This window comes from Topomyia yanbarensis, chromosome 3, assembly GCF_030247195.1.
Source record: "Topomyia yanbarensis strain Yona2022 chromosome 3, ASM3024719v1, whole genome shotgun sequence".
Taxonomy (NCBI): Eukaryota; Metazoa; Arthropoda; class Insecta; order Diptera; family Culicidae; genus Topomyia; species Topomyia yanbarensis.
The window spans coordinates 307,901,687-307,926,071 of record NC_080672.1 but is presented as its reverse complement, the minus strand read 5'-3'; the positions used below and the strand labels follow the sequence as shown (position 1 = coordinate 307,926,071).

The window sequence follows — 24,385 nt, the reverse complement described above, 5'->3', positions numbered from 1 at the left end:
TGTGGAAGGTAGTCTCTGATCCCCACGGCAGCGACCATCTGCCAATCGTAATTAATATTGCTAACGGTTCAGGGCCACCGAATACAATCAATGTTTCGTATGACCTCACACGAAATATTGATTGGAAGAGCTACGCGTCCGCGATATCCGAAAAAGTAGAATCGACACAAGAGCTTCCTCCGGAGGAAGAGTACGGGTTCCTGGCTGGCTTGATTCTCGATACCGCGATTCAAGCTCAGACTAAACGCGTACCAGACGCGAATTCACGCGGGCGTCCTCCCAATCCATGGTGGGACAAAGAGTGCTCAGACGTGTACGCGGAGAAGGCCGCTGCGTATAAGACCTTCCGGGACGACGGGCTGCCAGCTAGCTACCGACAGTACGCGATGGCGGAAACGCGCATGAAGAGTTTGATAAAAGCCAAAAAACGTAGCTACTGGCGCCGGTTCGTCGACGGACTAACGAGAGAAACATCGATGAGCACTCTTTGGAGTACGGCCCGGCGCTTACGAAACCGAAACAGTACCAATGAGAGCGTGGAATATTCAAACCGTTGGATATTCGATTTTGCCAAGAAGGTTTGTCCGGATTCCGCCCCGGCACAGAAGATCTACCGCGCCGCGTCCCCTCACAATAACGCGAACGAAACACCTTTTTCGATGGTGGAGTTCTCACTTGCTCTCTTATCATGTAACAATAAAGCCCCAGGGCCAGACAGAATCAAATTTAACTTGTTAAAGAATCTGCCAGACTCTGCCAAGAGACGCTTGTTGAATTTATTTAATAAGTTTCTTGAGGGTAATATTGTCCCTCATGACTGGAGGCAAGTGAAGGTCATTGCCATTCAAAAACCAGGAAAACCAGCCTCCGACCACAACTCGTATCGACCGATTGCGATGCTGTCCTGTATCCGAAAGTTGTTCGAGAAAATGATCTTGTTTCGCCTCGATAATTGGGTTGAAGCAAATGGCTTACTGTCAGATACACAATTTGGTTTCCGCAAAGGCAAAGGGACGAACGATTGTCTTGCGTTGCTCTCAACAGAAATTCAAATGGCTTATGCTAGCAAAGAGCAGATGGCATCAGTTTTCCTAGATATAAAGGGGGCTTTTGACTCAGTTTCTATCAAAATTCTTTCTGAGAAGCTGCACCAGCATGGTCTTTCACCGACTCTAAACAACTTTTTGCTAAACTTGCTGTCTGAAAAACATATGCATTTTTCGCATGGTGATTTATCGACATCACGAATTAGCTACATGGGTCTTCCCCAGGGCTCATGTCTAAGCCCCCTTCTCTATAACTTTTACGTGAATGACATTGACGAATGTCTTGTCAATTCCTGCACGCTAAGGCAGCTTGCAGATGACGGTGTGGTCTCTATTACAGGTCCCAAAGCCGTCGATCTGCAAGGACCATTGCAAGATACCTTGGACAATTTGTCTGCTTGGGCCCTCCAGCTAGGTATCGAGTTCTCCACGGAGAAAACTGAGCTAGTCGTATTTTCAAGGAAGCGTGAACCAGCGCAACTACAGCTTCAATTAATGGGTCAAACTATTGCTCAGGTTTCAACTTTCAAATATCTCGGGGTCTGGTTCGACTCTAAAGGAACCTGGGGATGTCACATTAGGTATCTGAAACAGAAGTGCCAGCAAAGGATCAACTTTCTCCGTACAATAACCGGAACATGGTGGGGTGCCCACCCAGGAGACCTGATCAGGCTGTACCAAACAACAATATTGTCGGTGATGGAGTACGGGAGTTTCTGTTTCCGCTCCGCTGCGAACATACATTTCATCAAACTAGAGCGAATCCAATATTGTTGTTTGCGTATTGCTTTGGGTTGTATGCACTCGACACATACGATGAGTTTAGAAGTGCTGGCGGGCGTCCTTCCGCTGAAAAATCGATTTTGGGAACTCTCCTATCGATTGCTCATCCGATGCGATATCTTGAACCCGTTAGTAATTGCAAATTTCGAAAGGCTTATCGAGCTCAATTCTCAAACCCGATTTATGTCCTTGTACTTCGATTACATGGCACAAAATATCAATTCTTCTTCATACTATCCCAACCGTGTCAATCTCTTTCATGCTTCTGATTCAACTGTTTTCTTTGACACATCCATGAAAGACGAGATTCGTGGAATCCCGGATCACATACGCCCGCAAGTGATCCCAAGCATCTTTCATAGTAAATTTCGAGAAGTCGACTGCAACAAGATGTTTTACACCGACGGGTCAAGCCTCGACGGCTCCACTGGCTTCGGTATATTCAATCAAAACCTCACCGCCTCATTCAAACTCAATGATCCTGCTTCAGTTTACGTCGCAGAACTTGCTGCTATTCAGTATACCCTTGGGATCATTGATACTTTGCCCACCGATCATTACTTTATTGTCTCGGATAGCCTCAGCTCAATCGAGGCTCTCCGTTCAATGAAACCTAGAAAGCACATTCCATATTTTCTGGGGAAAATCTGGGAGCGCCTGCGTGCTTTGTCTGTAAGATCGTACAAGATTACCTTAGTTTGGGTTCCCTCGCATTGCTCCATTCCAGGTAATGAAGAAGCGGACTCTTTAGCTAAGGCGGGCGCTTTACAAGGTGACATATATGAAAGACCAATTAGCTTCAGCGAATTTTTCAGTATTACTCATCAGAGAACCCTCGAAAGTTGGCAAACATCAAGGAGCAATGGTGAACTGGGAAGGTGGCTACATTCGATAATCCCTAAGGTATCGACGAAACCTTGGTTCAGAGGGATGGATGTGGGTCGGGATTTCATTCGCGTGATGTCTCGGCTCATGTCCAATCACTACACGCTGGACGCACATCTCCGGCGTATTGGGCTCGTGGATAGCGGTATCTGCGCTTGTGGCAACGGTTATCACGAAATCGAACATGTTGTCTGGGCATGTGCCGAGTACTGTTCTGCCAGATCTCAACTATTCGATTCCCTTCGGGCCCGAGGAAGATCACCCAATGTCCCGGTTCGAGATGTACTAGCAAGCCGCGATATTCTCTACATGTCCCTTATATACACGTTCCTCAAAACCATCAATATCCAAATTTAAATGCCCCTATCTTTTCTCTTATCATTCCCAGAAGTGCCCTCTTCCGCCTACCGTACCCCAACGATGGTTTGATACGACTCCAAGACGAGACAAAACATCTGTCGAATGAACCAACAACACGAGATCTACAGTACAACATCACACGCGCAGCGCGGTGTGTTCCCGATCCGTATCTGAGCCGTACTACGAAATCGTCTGGAGGAACCCCTGCCGGCTCGAGGAAAACCGCCCGGCGTCCCAATACTTGATACATCCGTTCGAATCTGTAATCCTGGCCGTTGATTCCTGATGCCGGAAACTGAAGTTTATATCCCCCCCCCCCCCGTTCAGTCTTGTCCACACTCTCTCCCATGTCTCTGATACACAGATGTATGTCTTCACCCCCTTCTCCCCTTGAATATCTTCCCAAAACTTATGTGCCCCCCCCCCCCTATCTTCTAGTTTTAGTTGAACAATCCATTCGAATCTGTAATCCTGGCCGTTAATTCCTGATGCCGGAAACTGAAAGTTTATATCTCACCCCCCCCCCCCTTCAGCCTTGTCCACCCACCCTCCCATGTCTCTGATACACAGATGTATGACTTCACCCCCTTCTCCCCTTGAATATCTTCCCAAAATTTATGTGCCCCCCCCCCCCCTATCTTCTAGTTTTAGTTGAACAATATTTAATCTCGTTAAGAAATGCGCAGCAGTACCACTACTTTAAAATAGTCCTAATTAATTCCCCTTAATCTTGAACCACTCTTTCTAGTTATCTCTAGTTAATAAGCTTGTAAAATGTTCCGCTTAGTTAATAATTATTTTTTCTACAATCTCCCTTCTAAAAATCATAAAGTGAATTACTATACAAAGAACACACAAATGACCCGTCCCCCAAATCTTACGAATATTATACTATACCCTCTTTTATATGTATAAGTTAGCTGTAGTTTTTTTTAGTTTTATTATATAAAACAAAATAATATTGAAATGTGTATCCCCCTAGTTTTAAGAAATTCAAAATGTAAAACAATGAAAAAATGGCACCTTTAAGCTAACGCATACGTGCCTTATCAAATAAACAAATTGAAAAAAAAAAATCAAATGTAGAGTTCCAGCTACAGCAGCATAAAGCATAAAAGCTAGCATAATAACAATAACGACAAGAACAACCACGAGCGCAGGGTTGTTAATCGATAATTCATCGTCATTGTCGATAACGTTAACCACCCGTCAACGTCATCGGAAACTCTGTTAACGATAACGTATCGTCGAATTCATCGTCATCGTCGGGGGTTATCGCGGTACATTTTGCGTTACTTTCCCGTTCATTGGAGTTGAAGTTGAAGCGGTTAACTTTCAATTGTTTAGAAATAATTACCTATTGAAGGACGTGTCGTTAGCAGTCGAAAATCAATAGTGTTGGACATTTTCAATGGAGGTCCAACGATGCATCAAAATAGATTTTTTTCAACTTTTCGGGAATGTGTATTATATTGAAGGGAAAGGGAATCAATAGTTTTGGAAATTTTCAATGCGCTGGGGGTCCAACGATGTGTTAAAATGGAATTTTTTTCAACTTTTCGGGACAGTGTTTAATATTCAAGGGAGAGTTGTTGGCAGTTTTAAATAAATAGTATTAATAATTTTCAATGCACAGGGTGTCCAACGATGTGTCAAAATTCATTTTTTCAACTTTTCAGAAAGTGTATTATTTTGAAGGAAGAGTTGTTGGCAGTTAAAAATCAATGGTTTTAGTCATTTTCAATGCACAGGGGGGTCCGATGATATGTCAAGACGGAATTTTTTGAACTTTTCGGGAAAGTGTTTTATATTAAAGGGAAAGTTGTTGGCAGTTGAAAATCAATAGTTTTGGACATCTTCAATTCATAGGGGGATCCACCAGTGCACAGTGTTTCTAAAGTGGCAAAAACGCGATAGAAATTGTTTTGACTACGAAAATACAATTTTTGCGCTATAGTATCTTCAGAAAAATTCATTTATAATTTTTTTCGCATTTTAAAAAGTATCAGTTTGGTAATTAATCCCCCCAAAGCAAATTTTTGTTTAGTCATTTATGAAAATAAAAAAAAAACATTATTTAGCAAAGCTGTGAAGAATATCTTAAGCAATAACTTCGCTAAAGGAACTATGTGTCTATCTGTCGATTTTAATAGTTTAATTTTAATTTTTTTTTGTCAAGGAAAAGTCCTGTTGATTTTGTAGAATTTCAAAATGTTTCAAGATTTTATTCTGCATAAGAAAATACACATTTCTTATAATGCAAATTAATTTCTATCTCTTACATCTTTGGAGTTATCGAATGTTTTAGTGCCCAAAAAGCAATATTTTGGTATGGAAACCGCAAATTTCTGCAGACTGATTCTGATAATCTGTAAACCAAACACTATCGAATCCATGGATAACCATTTGTCGCATGCTGTCTTTTGCATGCTAAAACATATACAGTGAAGACCCAATTTTATCTGCCTCCGATTTTTTCTTCCACCGATTTTGTCTACCTCCGATTTTGTCAGCTTCATATGCAAATCCATTTGGTGGACTCTAGCAAGTCGAATTCGAGCAAATTCTTTCTTTAGTGTATGTTTTCCTTATCTTAGAGATGCAAAATATGCAAAAATAAAATATTAATTATTACATGGGTGCGTTTCGACTTCGTCTCATCAGAAACCGACACAAACTTTTTGTCGGAATAGATTAGCGCCTTCTTGTAAGTAAGGTTTTGTGTCCTTCAAGTGCAAAGACTGGTTTTACCAAAAAAAGTTTCGCCCTCGTGAGGAATTTTGGTGTTTACCCAATTTTTTTCCTTAGGATGAAATAAAGCGTAGCGAAAAATATTTTTTTAAAAAAATTTGCTGTGCAAAACCTGTGAGAATTTTTTTAACGATCAGAAATGGTTATGAGGCTATGTCGTGGGACTGAAGGAGAATATTTTAACCGCCGAGGTTTGTTGAAAAGAAAGAAAAAAAATATGTCCCGGTTTTGTCAATGTCTCCGATTTATCAGCCTATAATTCACCAAGAGGCTTATAAAACGCGTCTTCACTGTGTTCAAAAACGACTAAAACTATATTATGAGGCCGTTTATAATTTACACTACATATTTAGGGTAAAACAAAGGAAGTATGAAGCATCTTGTTACATAGTGGCTAGAGAAAGGGGCGTGGGGGGCTGAAACTTAGCGTACCAAGTTTTTTGCTATAGGAAAAAGGAAATTAATAGTACCTTGTTACAACTACGAGTCTTGGACTTCTATGACTTGTATGATATATGTATACCAGATGCCGGTGTCGGTCCTCAAAATCCTTATTCAGAGACCAAAGCCATTTCGTCTTTTCTAATTTATATTGCACAACTGTCAGCAGAAGCGCAGCAATCTAGAAACAAAAACATACGAAATTACAGAGAGGATCATACTCGCTAGTTCTCTAGGGTAGAAATTAATACAGATCTAGTGCTCCGATTGCTGGAGACAGCTGATCTCCCAATCAATCAGAGGATTTCCTCAGAAGAACAATACTCCGCTGTCAAAGGATGCGAAATATACTTTGGTCGGGCCGGATGCCAACACAGACGATGAAAGCGACACAAGTGGTGATGAAGACATTTTATTATAAATTTAATTTAAACTAGAAGATTTCGGATTTGAAAACAGAGAATATTTCCAATGCTTGATGTCCTTTTCTAGCTGGGAAGTTTTCAGCCCCCTCTTCCATTCCCGCTATCCACTATGTAACAACATGTTCCATACTTTCTCCTTATCCTTAACTGTGTAGTGTAATTTATGATATTTTTTTCCAAAGTGGGAAACATTTTGTAAATAAATTTGACTGAAGACAGCTCAAAATTCATTTTTCCATGGTCAAAGAAATTTGGATCCCCTTTTTGCCACTTTGGAAACACTGCGGATTGAAAATGTCCAAAACAATTCATTTTCAACTACCAACAACTTTCCCTTCAATATAAAACCATTTACCGAAGAGTTGAAAAAATTCCATTTTGACACATCGTCGGACTCCCCTGCTCATGGAAAGTCTCCAAAACTATTGATTTTCAACTGCCAACAATTTTCCCTGCAACATAAAACACTTTCCCGAAAAGTTGAAAACATTCCATTTTAACCCATCGATGGACTTCCCTGCGAATTGAAAATGTCAAAAACTATTAACTTTCAACTGCAAACAACTTTCCCATCAATATAAAACACCGTCCAGAAGAAATGAAAAAAAATCCATTTTGACACATCGTTAGACTCTCCTGTGGATCGAAAATTTCCAAAACTATTGATGTTCAACTGCCAACAGCATGCCCCTCAACAGGTATTTATTTCTAAACAATTAAAAGTTAACCGCATCAACTTCAACTCCAATAAACCGGAAAGTCGCGCAAAATGTTTCGCGATAACCGATGAATTATCGACGATGACGATGAATACGACGATATAATCATCGACGATGACGATTAATGCAACGATACATTATCGTTAACGGAGTTTCCGATGACGATACATTATCGTTAACGAGTAACGACGATAAATTATCGTGAAAAATGTATTGCATTGACGGGCGCTCAATAGTGTGTGTGTTTGATCTTTTTTATCTATCATGTCAAACGGATGCGCGCTTCTTGCAGTAAGCAAGTGGTGAGCAGCCCCATGAAAACTGTTTGCTGTCTGAAGCTACCACCAAATGCCAGTAGCGCTAGCTACGTTCCAAATATTTAAGGTCTGTTCACATGAACTGTACAACTCTGATTGAAAGTGGGATTCAGAATAAATAAATATTAACAATATATGAGAAAGCACGCTTTTTCTTGTAATGATTCTTCTCTATAAAATTCGTACGTTTTTATCGCCTGCATACCGGCCAAGCACATCAAAATGAAGTTTGTTTGCATTCGACAAGTTTCAGGTCGTGTTAACAACATTGGCTTGTAGCAATGTGAATGTTCGCTGTCATTTTTGGCAACTATCCGAGCCAGGAAGCCAGCTTATGTTGGCTTCACTCATTTTTCAAAGAAACGTCAAAACATTCACTCTCTTGGTGGTGAGCAATATAATTTGACGTTTGAAGAAGTTGTTAAATTTTTTCGACACTTTGATGACCTCGAGAGTCTGGTAGGTCTATCCTTCAAATTTGAGTACAAAGTTGCGTTGAGTTTTACGTATAAGTGTGCATACAAGTTTATGTAGGGGAACTGGGGGTAAGCCCGACACCCTGGGTAAGCCCGACACCCCACGACTTTTCCTAGTTATCAAATTCTAAATCATACAATAATGACTAGATATTATTAGTACGATTATTTTAGGCATTTCGATACACATCGATGCCGTATGGATTCATTAAACGTCAACAAAATAAACAAAACAAGCGAAAGCAAAATTGATGCGCGCTTGGATGTTATTTTTAGTTGATACATTTTAAGGTTTCAATAGCACAAAAGCTTTGAAAATGACCAGTTTTTGTGTCACACATACTATTCTACTCTCCATATCGTTATTTGAGTGTATTGAAGATAAGTTTGAGTATTTCAATACTGTTAATTGAGCATTTAACAAAAATGTGCGCTGTTGGGGTAAGACCGACAGTTTTGGGTGGGGTAAGACCGACACGGTGTTTAGTTGATTGGGTTCGTTTTTGAATCGATACAAACGACTGGGTATATTTGTTGTGTTCAATTATACTATAATTACGTCATGTTAATAATTGAAATACACAAAAACTATGTTTTTTTTGTCTTTATTTATCAGTATTGTCTAAAAGCCGACCAAAAAAATTAGGAATTAAATTGAACGTGATTCATAGTTATATTACAAACAGAAACGAAAAGTATAATCTAATATGAGATATTGAAATGATATTGATGAAAAATTTTCATTGACCGCCGGATTATTGATCAACAGTATTCCGAAAAATCACAACACGAACCGGATAGCTTACTACGAAGCGTGCGTCACTTTTAAGTGAATGAGTCCTAGTAATAGCGTATATAATCTGTTTGCAGAACAGCTCTTCCTACTTAGAATGGCTATACAAGTGGCAATTAAGCTCGAAAGAATTACTTGAGAAAACCCGTACTATAATATAAACCATGCGTTAAACACTATTTATTCATAACACCACGCATACGAATGTTCTTCCTCTTGCTACGCGATGAAACTACAGAAAGCATGCGTTTGCATCACACATACTCATATACACATAATTACACTTTATCACACATACACAATACATTTTTAATGGAAAAAATTGGACATAAAGAAAGTTTAAAAGGGGGTCGCTCTTGCCCCTTTGGGGTGTCGGTCTTACCCGCAGCGTTTTTAAAATGTCATTTTTCTCCATTTTTTGGCAACCAATAATTTTTAATGAATTCAATTTTTTGAAACGCTGAAAAAATTATATTTTGTTAAGAACCACCTAAACAAGGATTATGCACAGAATATAAAATTTTAGGAGCTTTGTGGAATTTTAGAAAAAATATTGCGCTTAAGGTGTCGGACTTGCCCCGAGGTCCCCTACAAGTCAATATCTCGCGAGTTTTTTGTAAACGGCCAATAAGCATGCTGTCAAAATTCACTTTGAGAGAAAATTCCGGACAAACCGTGGCACGCTGAGAATGGATGTTAACATTTTATGAAAGAGAAAAAATTTCTCTTTCGTCTGTTGTTGTGATTTATTATCGGCGCTTAATGGTTTGTCCAGAATTTCCTCTCAAAGTGAATTTTGACAGTATGCTTATTGGCCCTTTAAAAAAAAAACACGTAACACAAACATATAAGTTTTCGGCCACCCAGTAAAGTTCAGCCAGAAACGAACTGGAATTCTGGCTAGTTCCAGTTCGTATTCCGGCTCCAGTGAGACAACCGATTCTAACTAGAATCGGTTGTGTCACTGGAGCCGGAATACGAACTGCAACCAGCCAGAATTCCGGATCATTTCCGGCTGAGCTTAGCGGGGCAGTTTACGTATAAGTATACGTACAAGCTTGCGCACAATTTTCCGCACAAGAGGAATTTCACGAAGACCCGTCCAAAAATCTTTAAAATCGTGACTGACCATCTTAAGGCTCAAGTTACCTTTTTTGAGCATGTGTTAGATTTGAACGCTGGGTAGTATGGGTAGGAAAAATTGTGTTCAGGTTTGCCACCAGATTATCTATTTAAACCTTTTCAAAACTCTAAAAGAAGAATATCAGCCGATTTATTAGATCACAACGATTCAAATCATACAAAATAGCTGCTGGAAAAACTATCGGTTTCGCTAAATGGTGCTTTTGAAAAAGTGGCTGTGATTTTTTGCCACACTACCACACCGTGCTGGGGTACGCAACACAACAGCGCAATGAAAAAACCACAGCCACTTTTCAAAAGCACCATTCAGCTAAGCCGATGGTTTTTCCAGCAGGTATTTTGCATGAATTGAATCGTGATGATCTAATAAATCGACTGATATTCTTCTTTTAGAATTTTGAAAAGGTTTAAATGGATAATCTGGTGGCAAAGCTGAACACAATTTTTCTTAAGCACACTACCAAGCCTTGAGGTAACTTGAGCCTTAAATTCCGATGAAACTTTACACGTTTCACCTGCATAGAAAACTTAACATATTCCACAGTAAATTTTTTTTTTTACCCGAAAGCAAATTTTTAAAAGGGCGTAAAAGTTTCTACATGAATAATTTTTGAACAAAAATTGTTCGATTAGCGTATTTTATACAGCAAAACTATTTGAAAACGAGTTACAGGGAACGAAAAATTCTGCACTAAAAATATATACACTGAAAAATTGTTACAGCATTGTTCACAAAAATAAAGAATTATGCTAAAAAATTATATTGCAAAAAATCCTTTTTTTAAATTTTTAATGTTTTTTCAACAAAAACCCAATAAGGAAAGAAATATTTTAAATGTGATTGATGGACAACTTATCGGTAAAAAAGTTTTTCAACGATAACTTCATACTTGTTTTTAAATTTCATACAAAGTTACATACAAAACAATAATTTTATTACCGAATATGATTTTAAGTATCATTTCAAATCAAAAATATCTTCCAAAATGCGTTAGTTGTCGAGATATTTGGAATTTTCAACAAACAATTAATTTGTGTAATTATGCCCTTTTAAAAGTTATTCGCATTTCCCCACCATAAAATACTAACAATCTAATGTTTATCGTTTTAATGATGTAAAAGAAACTTTTTCAATGTATTTTGATCATGGAGAAACTTTCCTTACAACAACTTTGGAAATATAATTCATACTATTTGCAATTACAATTTTCTTTTCAAATATGATTCTAAAGGCCACTTGAAATCAAAAGGCCTATAACAAAAAAAATCTAAAATATAGTAGTTCTCGAGATATTTAAAATTTTGTTTTAACAACGCAATTATTTCGCTTTATTACGACCCTTTTATACATTATTCGCGTTTGTCCATCAACAACAATAGATTTTTCAAAAAGCCCATACAATTTTATGTAGCTTTCCTTTGACATCAAGACGATATTGTAAACCATTTGAATGCTCTTTTATCAAAATATTGCAATCTGCTGAAAAAATTAGGGAGATTCATAAACCCAACATAACTGCAAAGTTTCGTTCGAATTGGCGATGCTCTAGGGTGAGGAACTCTTGTATGGTGGTGCACCTAATATTTCCTTAAGCTTATTTTCTTGCGGGACATCACGCTTAACTAGCGGTTTGCTCAGGAACACATATTGTGTCGCCGTTTTTTGGAGCTTGCGTCAATCCGGCGCTAGCTTAGTCCGTTTACTACGTTAGTGTCTGATTCTGATGAGACGTAGTCGAAACGCAAATTCCACAACTAATTCAAATTATTCGATTATAAATTGTTTATCTGTCTCGGGAATACGAATGTGACTTCATTATACCCGCTGTACTTTACGGCTGAACTCAATGACTCAGTGCTATACACAACTAACTTGCGTTAGGATGGTCAAAGGATTCAGCTAAAAACTACAAGTTAACCAGTATGAACAACAATAAAAACAAAACAGGCTACTTACTTGTAGGAAAACTTCCGCTTCCTCCCGACGGATCCACCATTACTGGCATCATCTGGGTGCTGCTGGTGATGGCCATGATCAGCATTCGAATGATGATTTTCACCACCGCTTTGCAAACTCGGCTGACGGCTGTTGTGGTTGGATGCTGTGGACATGCTTCTCTGCGTTGAATCCAACACAGACGAGTTGGACGATACACTTGGCGGTGCCGTCAAATGGTCATTGCCACCGGTGTGTGCACTGATAGGAAATTTGGGAAACAAATCACAACACAGCTATTAGTAGGAACCCGAACCACTTGAAAACTATCGATCGGATGATTCGGCACTGGATTAACATTAACAACTAAAAACCACAATTGAATAACAAGGACCAAATGATTACACAAATAATATTACAAATTTGATAACTGGCGCCAGGTCATGATTATTACTTTGTGTTAGCTGATCGTGAATGATTAAGATTGTAGAAAACGTTGTGATGGTGATAGTTTTGCAGTAATCCACCGGTGCTGATGACTGGATTGCCGGTGATGTCACTGCTAACTACCGACGGACCAAGCGAATGCTCCGGCACCGGCAGATAGGTCGAAACCGACACGCCAAGTTCCGTCAGCTGGTGAGGCTTCAGCTCGTCCAGCGTCAGATACTCACGTTGATCATCCGGCACTTTTGTTGCTGGCATAATAATAAAATAATCACAAGTTTAGCGGATAGTGAAAGACACCAGGTAATCATTTGTAAAAATAAATAATAAATTATCTAGAGGAACTGATATGGATTAACCCGCGATATTCCACGTAGTTATCGTTGGTTATGTAGGTTTAATGTCCTACTGTTTCGTAACGGTCCAAATCCACATTGAATTGGAAATGTGCACACATTGTAAGGTGAATTACGGCCATCTGGTTCTGTTCTGCTTTTTTTATGTCTAAAATTAAGCATTATGTTTTCACAATTCTAGTGGATTTTTTATCCATGATGTTTAGTTGATACATTCTACTACTTTTTTACCAACGTATATTAAATTAAACTGCACAATGTTGTTTTCAAAGCAAGAATTCATTTCGCATACATTCGGTTATTTAATTAATCACCAGTAACACCCACCAATGGTTTAATTTCCTGTCCAGACCCTATGCTGAGACATTGGTTACCTTGTCCACAAATGAACAATCGGGAGATATTTCACAATTCCCTGCTCACTTGACACTAGCTAGCCTTCTGTCTGTTCTGTCTTACTCAGAACTCGTGATGATTCGCAATACCTCCCACTCAATCAAAACAAGACCGTGTTGATAATTAACTAGTGTAGTCTTGATTTCGTGGAAATAGAGGACGAAAGGATGAAAAAGTATTTTGAAGATTACATACTTCGGGAGATTGCGTACTGCAGAAGAGTAACTAGAACAAATTGCTGACCAATAACCAAAATATTTTTTTCTCGATTTTTAGTTTCGTTATATTTTTTTACATACCTCGAATCCTACTGAATAGCTTGGTAAAATTAGGAGTATGTCAAAAATTGTTAAAGAATTTTTGCGTGGATGCAAAATGGTGATATTTTAAGGGGTTTTTTTTAATAATTTTCATTATATATCCAGCAATATCGCTTTCTAGTGATGATGACTGTATTAAATAAGACAATACTATTACAAACGTAGTTCAACACAAGCATTTGGACAACTTATGCCTAAAGTTAACTGAAAATAGTGGTGTTACTGTGCACTGCACCAACTTTCAAAAATACGTTAAACGCCAAGATCCGGCAAAGCTTCTAAAGTAGAATTATAATACAAGCTTCCAGCTATTCAAACAACACAAGAACTCTTCCACGCGATTTGAAAATATTGACATTTTTAATAATTTGAGGTACACCGAAATACTATAGGGCCAAATAATATGTTTGGAAAAATGTATCCCTATGAAAACCTACAAAGTCGTCCCTTCCCTTCTCCCTTTTTCACTGATCATTTGTTTATACAACTAGAAAAACAAATGTATTTACAATGATCTCCTCGAAATTACTAGTATTCGAAAGGATATAGAAAATTAACCTTTTCACTGGTAGGGAAGATATATGCCAAATTGTTCCAAAATCTAGTTATTGTCTATTTTTAGTTCATACTAAAGCATAATAACAGCAATAGCAGCAGAAAACAATTTTGGCCAGGATTCGACCTCAGTTACTCCTCTGTGCACCGTTGCGAAGTCCTGGGAATAATTTCCTCCAAGAATCTTCCTTAACACAATTCACCTCTCCGTATTTTGACATGAGTTGTTTGATAGCGGTGGAACTAGTACGTGGTGCCAGGTCATGTAGCTTTATTTCAATACTGTCAACATCAATATACGTTGGGATGGTGTATAAAATGTCATTAAATTCGACGACGTGTTTCAAGTTGTTCTGCGAATGAAATAATTCTGCTTGACAAATGTTTTCGAACATAATCAGTACCGCATGACGTAAATGTTTCACACACTAAATAATAGGAAACAAATTTTGATTTTAACAGGATGAGAAACCGAGATTATGAAACTTCATATTATAGCTTTCATCAAAACTGAAGGAATCTTTCACCGATTGGCTATAAATGCTCCAAAAATATTGACACTGACAGGCATATGATAACAAATTTAAACTTGATGTCACTGGGGCCTCTTCGATGTACAATAAGCATACTAGTATCCTTTCTGGACACAGGATCGATGGTAACAAATTCCTCACAAGAAAAGACAATCACTTCTTTTTAACGAGCTTCTAACGCTCAAGTCGCTTATTCCTAATTCTGTCTATTACCATTCATTATTCTTGCTCTAGATGATACCTTCAAGTCATATTAGAGCAAATCGCACATGTCAGATTCCCAGATTGGCTTTTGTTTCGTATACATCAAATTACAGTTCAGATCCTGGTTTCTCCATGAAAAATATAAAATAGTTCAAACACTTGTATGATGTTCAAATGTAATGTGTGACTCATTTTGGACTATTGAAAATCTGTGAACCTCGATCTCGCGGGAACGCAGTATTATTAGTCTTCAAAATAAATAAAAAATTGTGCAAATTAACATAGATTTTATAATAGAATATGTCTATATGTACAGAGAAAATTAGATTATTTTTCAAGGTCTCAATTTATACGAATAGCCCAATAAATTACTCCACAATGTGTTTTTCGATACCATATAGAGAAATAGTGATAAAAGTAATCAGTTTCTAAATTGTGCCTTCGACCGAGTGGATCCGCTTGCAAGCCGGAATTACATTGTATCCATTGAATTGTTTCACAGAATTGCAAGTATTGGTCGTAGGTAATTTTCGTATGTTGCTCCACATGTTCTAATTAGATTATGCAATGCTTGTTCAATTCACTCTCAGATCAGATTACACCTCAAGGTGTTCCCATAAAATTCACTTGTCAACATTCAACTATCACCATTGGGAAGCTCACTTTAATCCAAATTTTATTCCCGGAAGAACAGACGCAATATAATCCTTGTCCACTAACCGAACGGACGGAACGTGTTCCTGTCCTAAGCGCTCGCTCACATCCTTTCACGACCGATCCGCACGATGAACTGTACCCGAACTGTGCCAGACAGTACCAGATATTGGCGTTTAAACCTCCACCGTACTACACAGTTTGAGTACCTGTTGGAGGAGTAAAGGTGTATGTTACACCACCCCCACAGCGACAACAGACGGCGGATCCTGCTGGGAGAGAGAAAAACGCCCAACACAGAACAGGGAAAACACTTGCCTGGCAATACTTCTACCACCCCGACACGTTACGTCGAACAGCAATGGGATGGAATGGAAGCGTGGTAACTTTTACGTCATCGCCATGAAGAAAATCCTGTTACGGCATTTGCTGCAGTTTCCTTTTTGTTTCAGTTTGAAAAAATTAGGTTGTTTCTCGTTCAATGTTTCAGTGCATTTGTTTTGTGTAGGCACATGACATATTACATAGTTCCGTTGACTAACCGCAGATATATAACTGTAGCGCTTATCGCATGTTGGTATAACGGATAACTGGATTCATACTCGAGCTACGCAAGGCAAGCTCTATAGAAACAACTGATTCAAAGTATTCATGGTTTGAAACATTTTTTGTGCGTTCTAAGGTATTTGTTAGTACTTTTATCACAATATATGACTCCACAGTTCTACAGTCTATCCAGTAAGCACGTGATCATGTTTATCCACAGTCCAAAATTGTTCGCACTAATATTTTTGGGATGTAGTGAGAACTACTGTTTATTTATTTATTTATTAAATTTATCTGACAGTAAATAGTCGTAATGAATAAACAGAAGTCTAATTATAAAAACGAAGGTCGCGATATTTTCAATGCAAATTTGTACGACGGTTCTTCAAAAGCGAAAAGACACTCAACTGTGAAGAAAATTCGCATATATCCTGATATCGGTTCGTTGAATCTTTACGCCTTACGATGCGAACTGAACCGCGTTGCGAACCGCGTAAGTCAATAAGGGATAGAATCGATTTCGGCGTTGATCACCTTCGCCACAAATACTGCTTATTGAATTTTTCTAATGGGTCGAGACCGATCAGGTGGCATCGATCTGGGTACGGTGGTAGATTCAAAGAATTCCGCCATGGGAGGTCTCGTAGAGCGAGTCAAACAAATTTTTTCTGCATTAGTTCAATCCGTAAATGTTAAACAAGCGGATGAGAATCTCCAAATCAGACTTACGTTTAATGGGTGTTCAATAAAAAATGAGATTTTTTCTGTCATGTAGTTAAAAAACAAAAAAAAATCAACGAATTCAGTATTTTTTATTAAAAACATAATGTTTATTTTTTTACATTTTAGCGACATTCAATTAGCTCGAGATTACTGGGTAGGAAAAGTTATGGCTTTTCTTTTATCAGTTCTGACGGTAAAGAGGGACAAGTCTGTCTTTGTCAGAAGACATGCTGTGGACTTGAGTGATTCGTAGTTATGCTGCCTAAGCTCGACCCCTATCAGCAGAAGACAAAAGTTAAGCCCGTAAGATATTAAGCCTGCTTGAACCACGGCTTTGAAATCCCTCTTTCCGATATGGCGATGTACAGCATAACTTTTTTTCAAATTTATGCTTAAATTTATATTTTACCTCGGGGGATATGGCCAACTTGTCGCTGGAATAGTAGCTGTCATTTCCTGGAATGTGGGTCTTCGAGAGCGGAAAGTAACTTTCGTCGGCCAGCACGAACGACGCCCCGCGGTAGTTCTTCGTCATCCACCGGCATCTGCTCGTCCGTGTACTCGGGGGACCGAGTCTTCTTCCGACAAATGATATCCTCCATCTTAAGAGTACGGTGAATCAAGGTATGGGAGCAGTGATATTTTCGGCCGGCGTCACGCAAACTCTCTCCGTCCTTGTTGTCGAACAGCTTTTTCAACGCTTCTTTCTTCTTCTTCGTCATTCGCTACCGGCCTTCCACTCCCAGCTCAGGGATGCCAGGATCCGGTAAACTTTACACACGGGCACGTTTTGGTCTCGAATGTGGTCCACCAACAACTTTTTTCCACGATGACCATGCGTTAGGTAAAACCATAAAAAAAGCTCGTGGAGCGCCTGCGGTTTCGACGCCATCTTCGATTGAACTGACAGCACCCGAGCGAAAATAAAATGGCCACCCATTTCTAGGGAGTCCAGAGAGCAATTCTCTTGGAGAGAAAAAAAAGCTCTTTACTTTAATTACAGAAAGGTATTGAAATCATACTCATTTTTATTGAACACCCATTAGGTCGTTAGAAAAATGAGATGAAACAAATTAAATTGCACAACTTCACATGTACACCAGTGTCAAGCAGTGATATATTTCTAAACTAAAAGGTTCGCCTGCCGGATCTCCTTGACATAATGAACAACTTTCCTAAAGAGAGCAAATATGTAGATAATCAAGATTTTGAGATAGAGCCTCATGTATTGACACTTCCTAGGTGATGCTAAACTTTTCGGGGAGTGTTGCAATATTCAATAAGGGTAATCCAATACTTATTGAAGCGATTCCAAACTTATGACGGATAGTGTATACAGATTTGAAATCCCCATTTCACGAAATGAATCACGATAAACTGATAACTAGAGTGAAAAACTTGGCTGCACGGCTAGGTTCTGTGACTGGTTTCGATTTGATCTCGTTTATCATGAAGTTACTCTTTACATTGGCACTCCTCAGTCTAATTTCTTTTCGAACAGCTCTGAAGTTCTTCAAGGTAGTACACTCAGACCGTTGCTTTTTACGCTGATTATTAACGACGTCTCCGGTATTTTAAGTTCGTTCCAATTTTTTGCTGATCTTAAATTATGAATTGGATTGTTGGTTTTAATAAATAAAATATCATGTGAATTTGGTTACTCTAGAAACAAGTCGTTGGAGAAACTCTGCGAGGGTGACTGTAAAGAGACAAAAGGCAAATTGGTCGACATCTCCGAATCTGTTCAAGCTTCGATATTAGCAACAGTTGTGAGTAACACAGTTACACAGCAAAAGTCGATCATCCAGCTAAGAATAGTAGTTAAGGAAGCGAACAACAAAATGTCGCAGAAATCGGAATATCTCTTCGTCATTGCTCATAGGCATCAGAATCAAGAGAATTCCGCCGCTGGAAGTTCTCCGCATCAGTTATCAGATAAATATGAACGAATAGCACCAAAAATCATAAGAAAACCTGTGAAGGTGATTGTAAAAAAATGTTAGTCCTTATGGTCAAAGATTTTTAAACTAGTTTCTATTTTAACTATAACTATAACTTGAGCCAATTCCCAGACACAGGCATTTGAAGCAAAAAATTAAAAAAATGTCAGCACGTTTCTCGCTATATCTCAGTAACCAAGCAGAATGTCAAAATTCTGAAAACGACCTTTTGTAGAGATTTTTTAAACAAATAATGTGGCATATTTAACTCAGTTTACACTAAAATGGCGTTTGTCATAAGATAGTACAACAGCGAAGATTTATGAAAGACCAATCAACAATTTTTTTGTACTTTTCGTCGGAGGTCGTTCGAAAGACCTCATTGACCTATAAGGAGCTTGGTCGTGAGTTAGCTACTATGATCCCGATGATATCGACGAACCTTGGTTCAAGGGGATGGATGTGGTTTGAGTTTTCATTAGTGTGTTGTACATTTATGTTCTGTTTTTTTTTAGTTTTCTTTAATCGCTCCCTTCTCTGTATGATACCCAATATAAATTTTGATTCATATTTGCTGATACTGTATAGCTACATCGATGTTTGAATTTATCCTCCATACGAATGTATTTCTCAGGTATAGTAGTTTATCATTACAAGAACAAATTATAATGTGTTTCTCCTAACGATTTCAATGCAATAATCAATGCTGAACTATGGTTCCAGTCCGTTCAAAGATATTTAATTGCCCATCTTAGTATTAATAAAATTCAATAAATACCTGTTGTAAATCGAAATGCATTCCAAGCTTTGAGATAAATTTTATAAATTTTGCAAACCTCAATTCAGCAATTTATCTCTTAATTTTAAAATTCTTTCAAATTATGAACTCTTAGTTTTAGGTATTTTAACTGTTAAAAACACAATCTTCAAGCTAATATGCGGTTTCGTATAAACAAACTGAATAGAAACATATATGACTGTGCACAATTTGTTTCGAAACATGCTTTGTATCGATGTACAGGATTGCCCTGAACACTAAACACAAATTATTACAAGAATGGCTTTTTACTCATTCATGCTGATCTTATTCACAAGTGTTAAAAACATATTTGAAGCAAAAAATGGAATAATTTCATGCTTTTTCTCGAAAATTAGTACACCGCAATTCAGTCCATACGATTTAACAAGCTAATGCCCAAGAATCAAAACTTCCACAAAACACATCCGGAGTAGTCGTCTGTTATTGCTTTGCACTTTACACAGGTTGGCCTCTAGAAGCGGATAAGCTTCTTCGTTGGCTGCTACTACGAGGAAGTTTGTAGTATTTACCTTATTTGAGTCACTTGTAAAACAAAAATTGCCACCCAGTGGATTTGAAATTGCAGGTAGATATCCATAAATTCCAGTCACAAATTGCTCTTCCCAGATGTCCCAGTATCGGGATAACGATATGTTACGATATCTGAAGGAACGTTTAAATGATCAAACATCAAATATTTAAACCTCAAAGATTTCTATTCACGGTCATATAACGATGGTTTGAACTTGTGAGACGTGAGATATTTAGTTAGTGAACTAATGCAAAATATTGTCGGAGCAGAGAACTCGACCTAATACGTCTTTAATCCCGCATCCTGCATGTGTTGGGCGATGTTCTGCATTGAATAAATGTAGATGCGTGGTACTAAAGTATTCCACCAATTCAGAACCGAGTGTCGTAGGGTAGTATCATTTCTACCACACTATGACACAATATTAGCAGTTATTATTAAGTTGTTATTCCGACAGATGGATGTCTATGTCATCAACAGTCATTTTGACTGTGACAGCACAAAAATCGTAAGGTGTAAGCCCGGATCTAAACTTAACGTCAATAGCACTACTAGTAAGTTTGTCAAAGTCCAAGATTTTAAATTTCATAGATAAAGTTAACTATATCACGCATACAGTAGATAATAATATTAGACCAATAATTCATTTTTTGTGTGTTTGACGTAAGTGTCAATACCTTATTGGTATCTTCATAGCCCATAAGGATAGTATACCCCATAGGGATAGCAAAAGGGTTTGCATTAGGCCGGAATTTCAAGGGTTCCTGCCGCAGGAAAGATTCCGATCCCGTCGGAAACCACAAAAAAGCCTTAAATAATATTAGAAGATGGAATCGCAAAACCTTTTCAGATTTATATTGAACATAACTAACCACGGAATAATAATTAGAATGAAAAAGAAAATCACTGGAGATAGGATAAATTTCCAAACCGTCAACTTTGGAGGTTTCAGATCTTTAATTTTTTACAACGTTCGCTGTGCATCTTCTGATAACATTATTTTAGTGATCAATTCTCCTGGAGAATTAACTCCTCAAACAAATTTTATTAAATACCGAGGGCTCTCAGTCGTAACAGGGTAGATTAACCGCCGGGCATAAAAGTGTGACTAGTGTTTAAGCAGCGAACTTAATGCTTCATGCAAACGGACATCGGCCTCGCACAACTCAGAAGAAATTTCGCCGAATTATCCATTGGAGTAGAGTAGATTCACCGACGCGGCGAAAGACTATCGAAGTAGATCGAAACCAAACAGCGAGCTGAACAGGTCATGTACACAGAGTGTCTAGATAGCTTAACTAACGCAGATAAACTGGCTAGCCGAAGTCTGTAAAGAAAGCCTGAATGGATGAAGTTCAAAGCTCAAAGGATGAGGAACTCGATAGATCTAACGAAATTCCGCGTAAATTGCGGCTAAATCACGAACAAAGCGATATAGTGCGAAAATCATAAAACGTTCATCTGTTCAAGTTCATTAGCTTGGTTTTGAATCAAATTTTCGCAAACTATAGCCCCACATTTCTTTAACATGACCCCATAACAAATGTATTAGAATAAAATCAAGGACAAGACAATAGAAAACTCGTTACATTGTTGAATTCGGAATAGGGTTCAGGGACCCTTTCGCGAAGCAGTATCTTCTTGACTTTTGCACATCTCATGATGGCATATCCTCACAGACACCCGTATGATAAACACATTTACCACCTCAAAACAAGTAGAGCTGTCTACTAGCTTCTCCCGATAATATGGCCAGTGTTGATTCTCGCTAGAGATGGATAAAAGTTGGGCGGAAAGTTGTGGTTCACCGCAGAGACTGCATGGCGCATGTACCATACCGATTGCATGTGAAAACTGAATGGAAAACCTGTCCTGCCTTCCCACAGTCAACAGGTTCTACCGTGCTATAACAGTAGGCACAATCACAAACAGTAGAGAGTGAAAAAGGATGGACTTTTGCAAATTGAGAGAAAACGGAGCTTCAAATCTCACGACAAAAACTCCATCTATTATCAATATATTCAAAAACCAGTGAGGGAAGAAATTGTCTACTTTGGAATTAGAAAAAAAAACTTTGTGAGTGAGCTGTATGTCCAGCTGTTAGCGGATTAAACCACATCCAGCTCATTTCTATCGCACTTGATGTCCTTTGGTATATCTATCTCGTTACATCATATTTACAGGGTAGCGGTCAAAATATTGTTTAATGAAAATTATCCATGCACTGTTTTCACATTTACATCATTTGGTCCATGTGAAACCGAGTCTCTTCCTGCAGTTTCATTGATGACCGCTTTGCCTTACTGAAGGTGAACAACAAAACTGAACAAGAATGTCACATTGGCATCGTAGCAGATTCCGGCGAAATCAAGATTTGAGCAGTGTTATTCTTCTATCTGTTCTACACCCTTCCCAAGTATAGAAACAAAAAATCTTCACGCGAGATCGCCACGGCTGAGCAATTTCCCTGTGGTCATACATATGCACATCGAACAGACTAGTCTATAGAAGGGTGCCATCCAGTCTGATTTCCATGCTCGGCAATGCTAATCCGACGGCCGGCCGTCCATGCCGATTCTTGGTATCGTTTATGTGGATGGAATAAAGCTTGTTATTTTGGAATTAAAATTAACCGAAAACCATTGTCGATTCAAATTAATACGCACCCGTACCGATGAACTGATGTTTGATCTCGAATGCTTTAATTCCAATACGTTCGCCTGTGGTTTGGTTATGGTTTCGGTGACTAGTATATGTAAAAGCAAATGAAGCATCTCATCAAATTGATTCAAGAGTATGAGCCCATTTTTATTGCAATCAGCTTTTAATTTTACGATTTCGATTCGAATCCTAAACAACATATATGAAGTATATTACTGAACAAGTAGCTTTTCTTCGAGGGAGTTAATGCACAAAATGGAATTAAACTGCATTTGTTCAGATTAGATGCAAATTGTTTTACTTTTGTAGAATGATCTCCTCCGTCATCTTCGTAATAATTATAAATTTTGTTTTTTAAGAAGAACTAAATAGGCTTCCTCCCTCCCAGGAAACTATTTTTAATAAATTTATTTCGACAATACAGAGAGTGTTGGTCCATTGAGTTGATTTCCATATAAAAATGCAACGTTTGAACAATATTTTCCCAAATATTCATATTATTTTTTTTATTTCGATTTTAGAGGTTTTAACCTTAAGGTCATTCGCCTCTTAGGGTTAGAAAAATCTCTTATTAAAAACTTCTAACCCTATGTGCGGGGTCGGGATCCGAACCCAGGTGCGCTGTGTACAAGGCAATCGATTTACCAACTACGCTACGTCCACTCCCAGATTCATATTCAACAATACTGAAAATTGTGTGAATAACACTGCAACTCTGCACAGAGGTCGAAAATTGAAAAAAAAAAACTGTTTTAATCCACCTAGTGGTGCAATTGCGGCTTTCTCAATCATGATCACTAGGATTGTCCGGTTAGTTGATATAGTATATTACTTCTATGATGATCATTTTACATAACAACAGATACAACTTTATTGTAATCCCTTGAGGATAGTTCGGTATGAAATGTCATGCAACAATATTTTTTAAGTATATTTTCCATTTTGAGATACCGTAAGTTACCGCAACCAAATATTAAACGGGATGCAGCTGGTGTGAAAAAATATCCGTATTTCTTCTTCTTTTTATAAACTCTTTTAGAATATACGGTTTCTTTACATGTTTTGGATTTAGGTCGTATAGTACACTGTCGCCGCGCCGTAAAACATGATGATGAGTTATGTTCTATCAACGACCATGCGGTAGACTTGTGTGGAAAGCACAACTCCTACCAGCAGAAGACAAAGGATACTTCACATTTCATATATGAGCCTGCCTAGTCCTAGTTTTCCGTTCTAAGTTTACAACTGATTCACTCTAGAATACCTACCCGTCTTTCAATTCCATTGTTTTCGTTTCTCTTAGTCTTGAGATTTGAAAACACACACACACATACACACATATACACACACATACAGACATAACTCCGCTAGCGAATGACGGATCCCAATAGTAGCATGTCTGTAATAATATACGTACATGGAACTATTGAGAACCAGAGCTACAGGTCCAAAGCCATGGTAAAGGAGGATGGTTGTGATGATCTGGGCCGCGGTCACCACGTAAAGCAAGATAGGTCATAACCCCAATTCCAAGGCGTGAAGCGACCCGTGCCTAGGGATGAGTGATTGAGGGGGTGAAAAAGATGCTCGATCGTTAACGGAGCCTGTGGGGTACCTGGGCAACCCCCACAGTAAGCGTCCCTT

General features: G+C 38.4%; 1 protein-coding gene across 4 annotated transcripts in view; it reads right to left on the bottom strand.

Moving 5' to 3' along the window:
• The window catches only part of LOC131693894 (protein cycle), a 100,593-nt gene that overhangs the window by 32,206 nt on the left and 44,002 nt on the right, over positions 1-24,385 (bottom strand). For 2 of the 4 annotated variants that reach the window (XM_058982149.1, XM_058982150.1), the window contains exons 1-3: positions 15,550-15,697; positions 12,530-12,764; positions 12,097-12,336 (exon numbers count right to left, since the gene is read on the bottom strand). In XM_058982149.1, the coding sequence (XP_058838132.1) occupies positions 12,097-12,336; positions 12,530-12,764; position 15,550 (476 nt within the window). In that variant the 5' untranslated portion in view covers positions 15,551-15,697. Of the gene's footprint in view, positions 1-12,096; positions 12,337-12,529; positions 12,765-15,549; positions 15,698-24,385 lie in introns of those variants that run through there. The other 2 variants (XM_058982152.1, XM_058982151.1) reach the window with 2 other exon arrangements.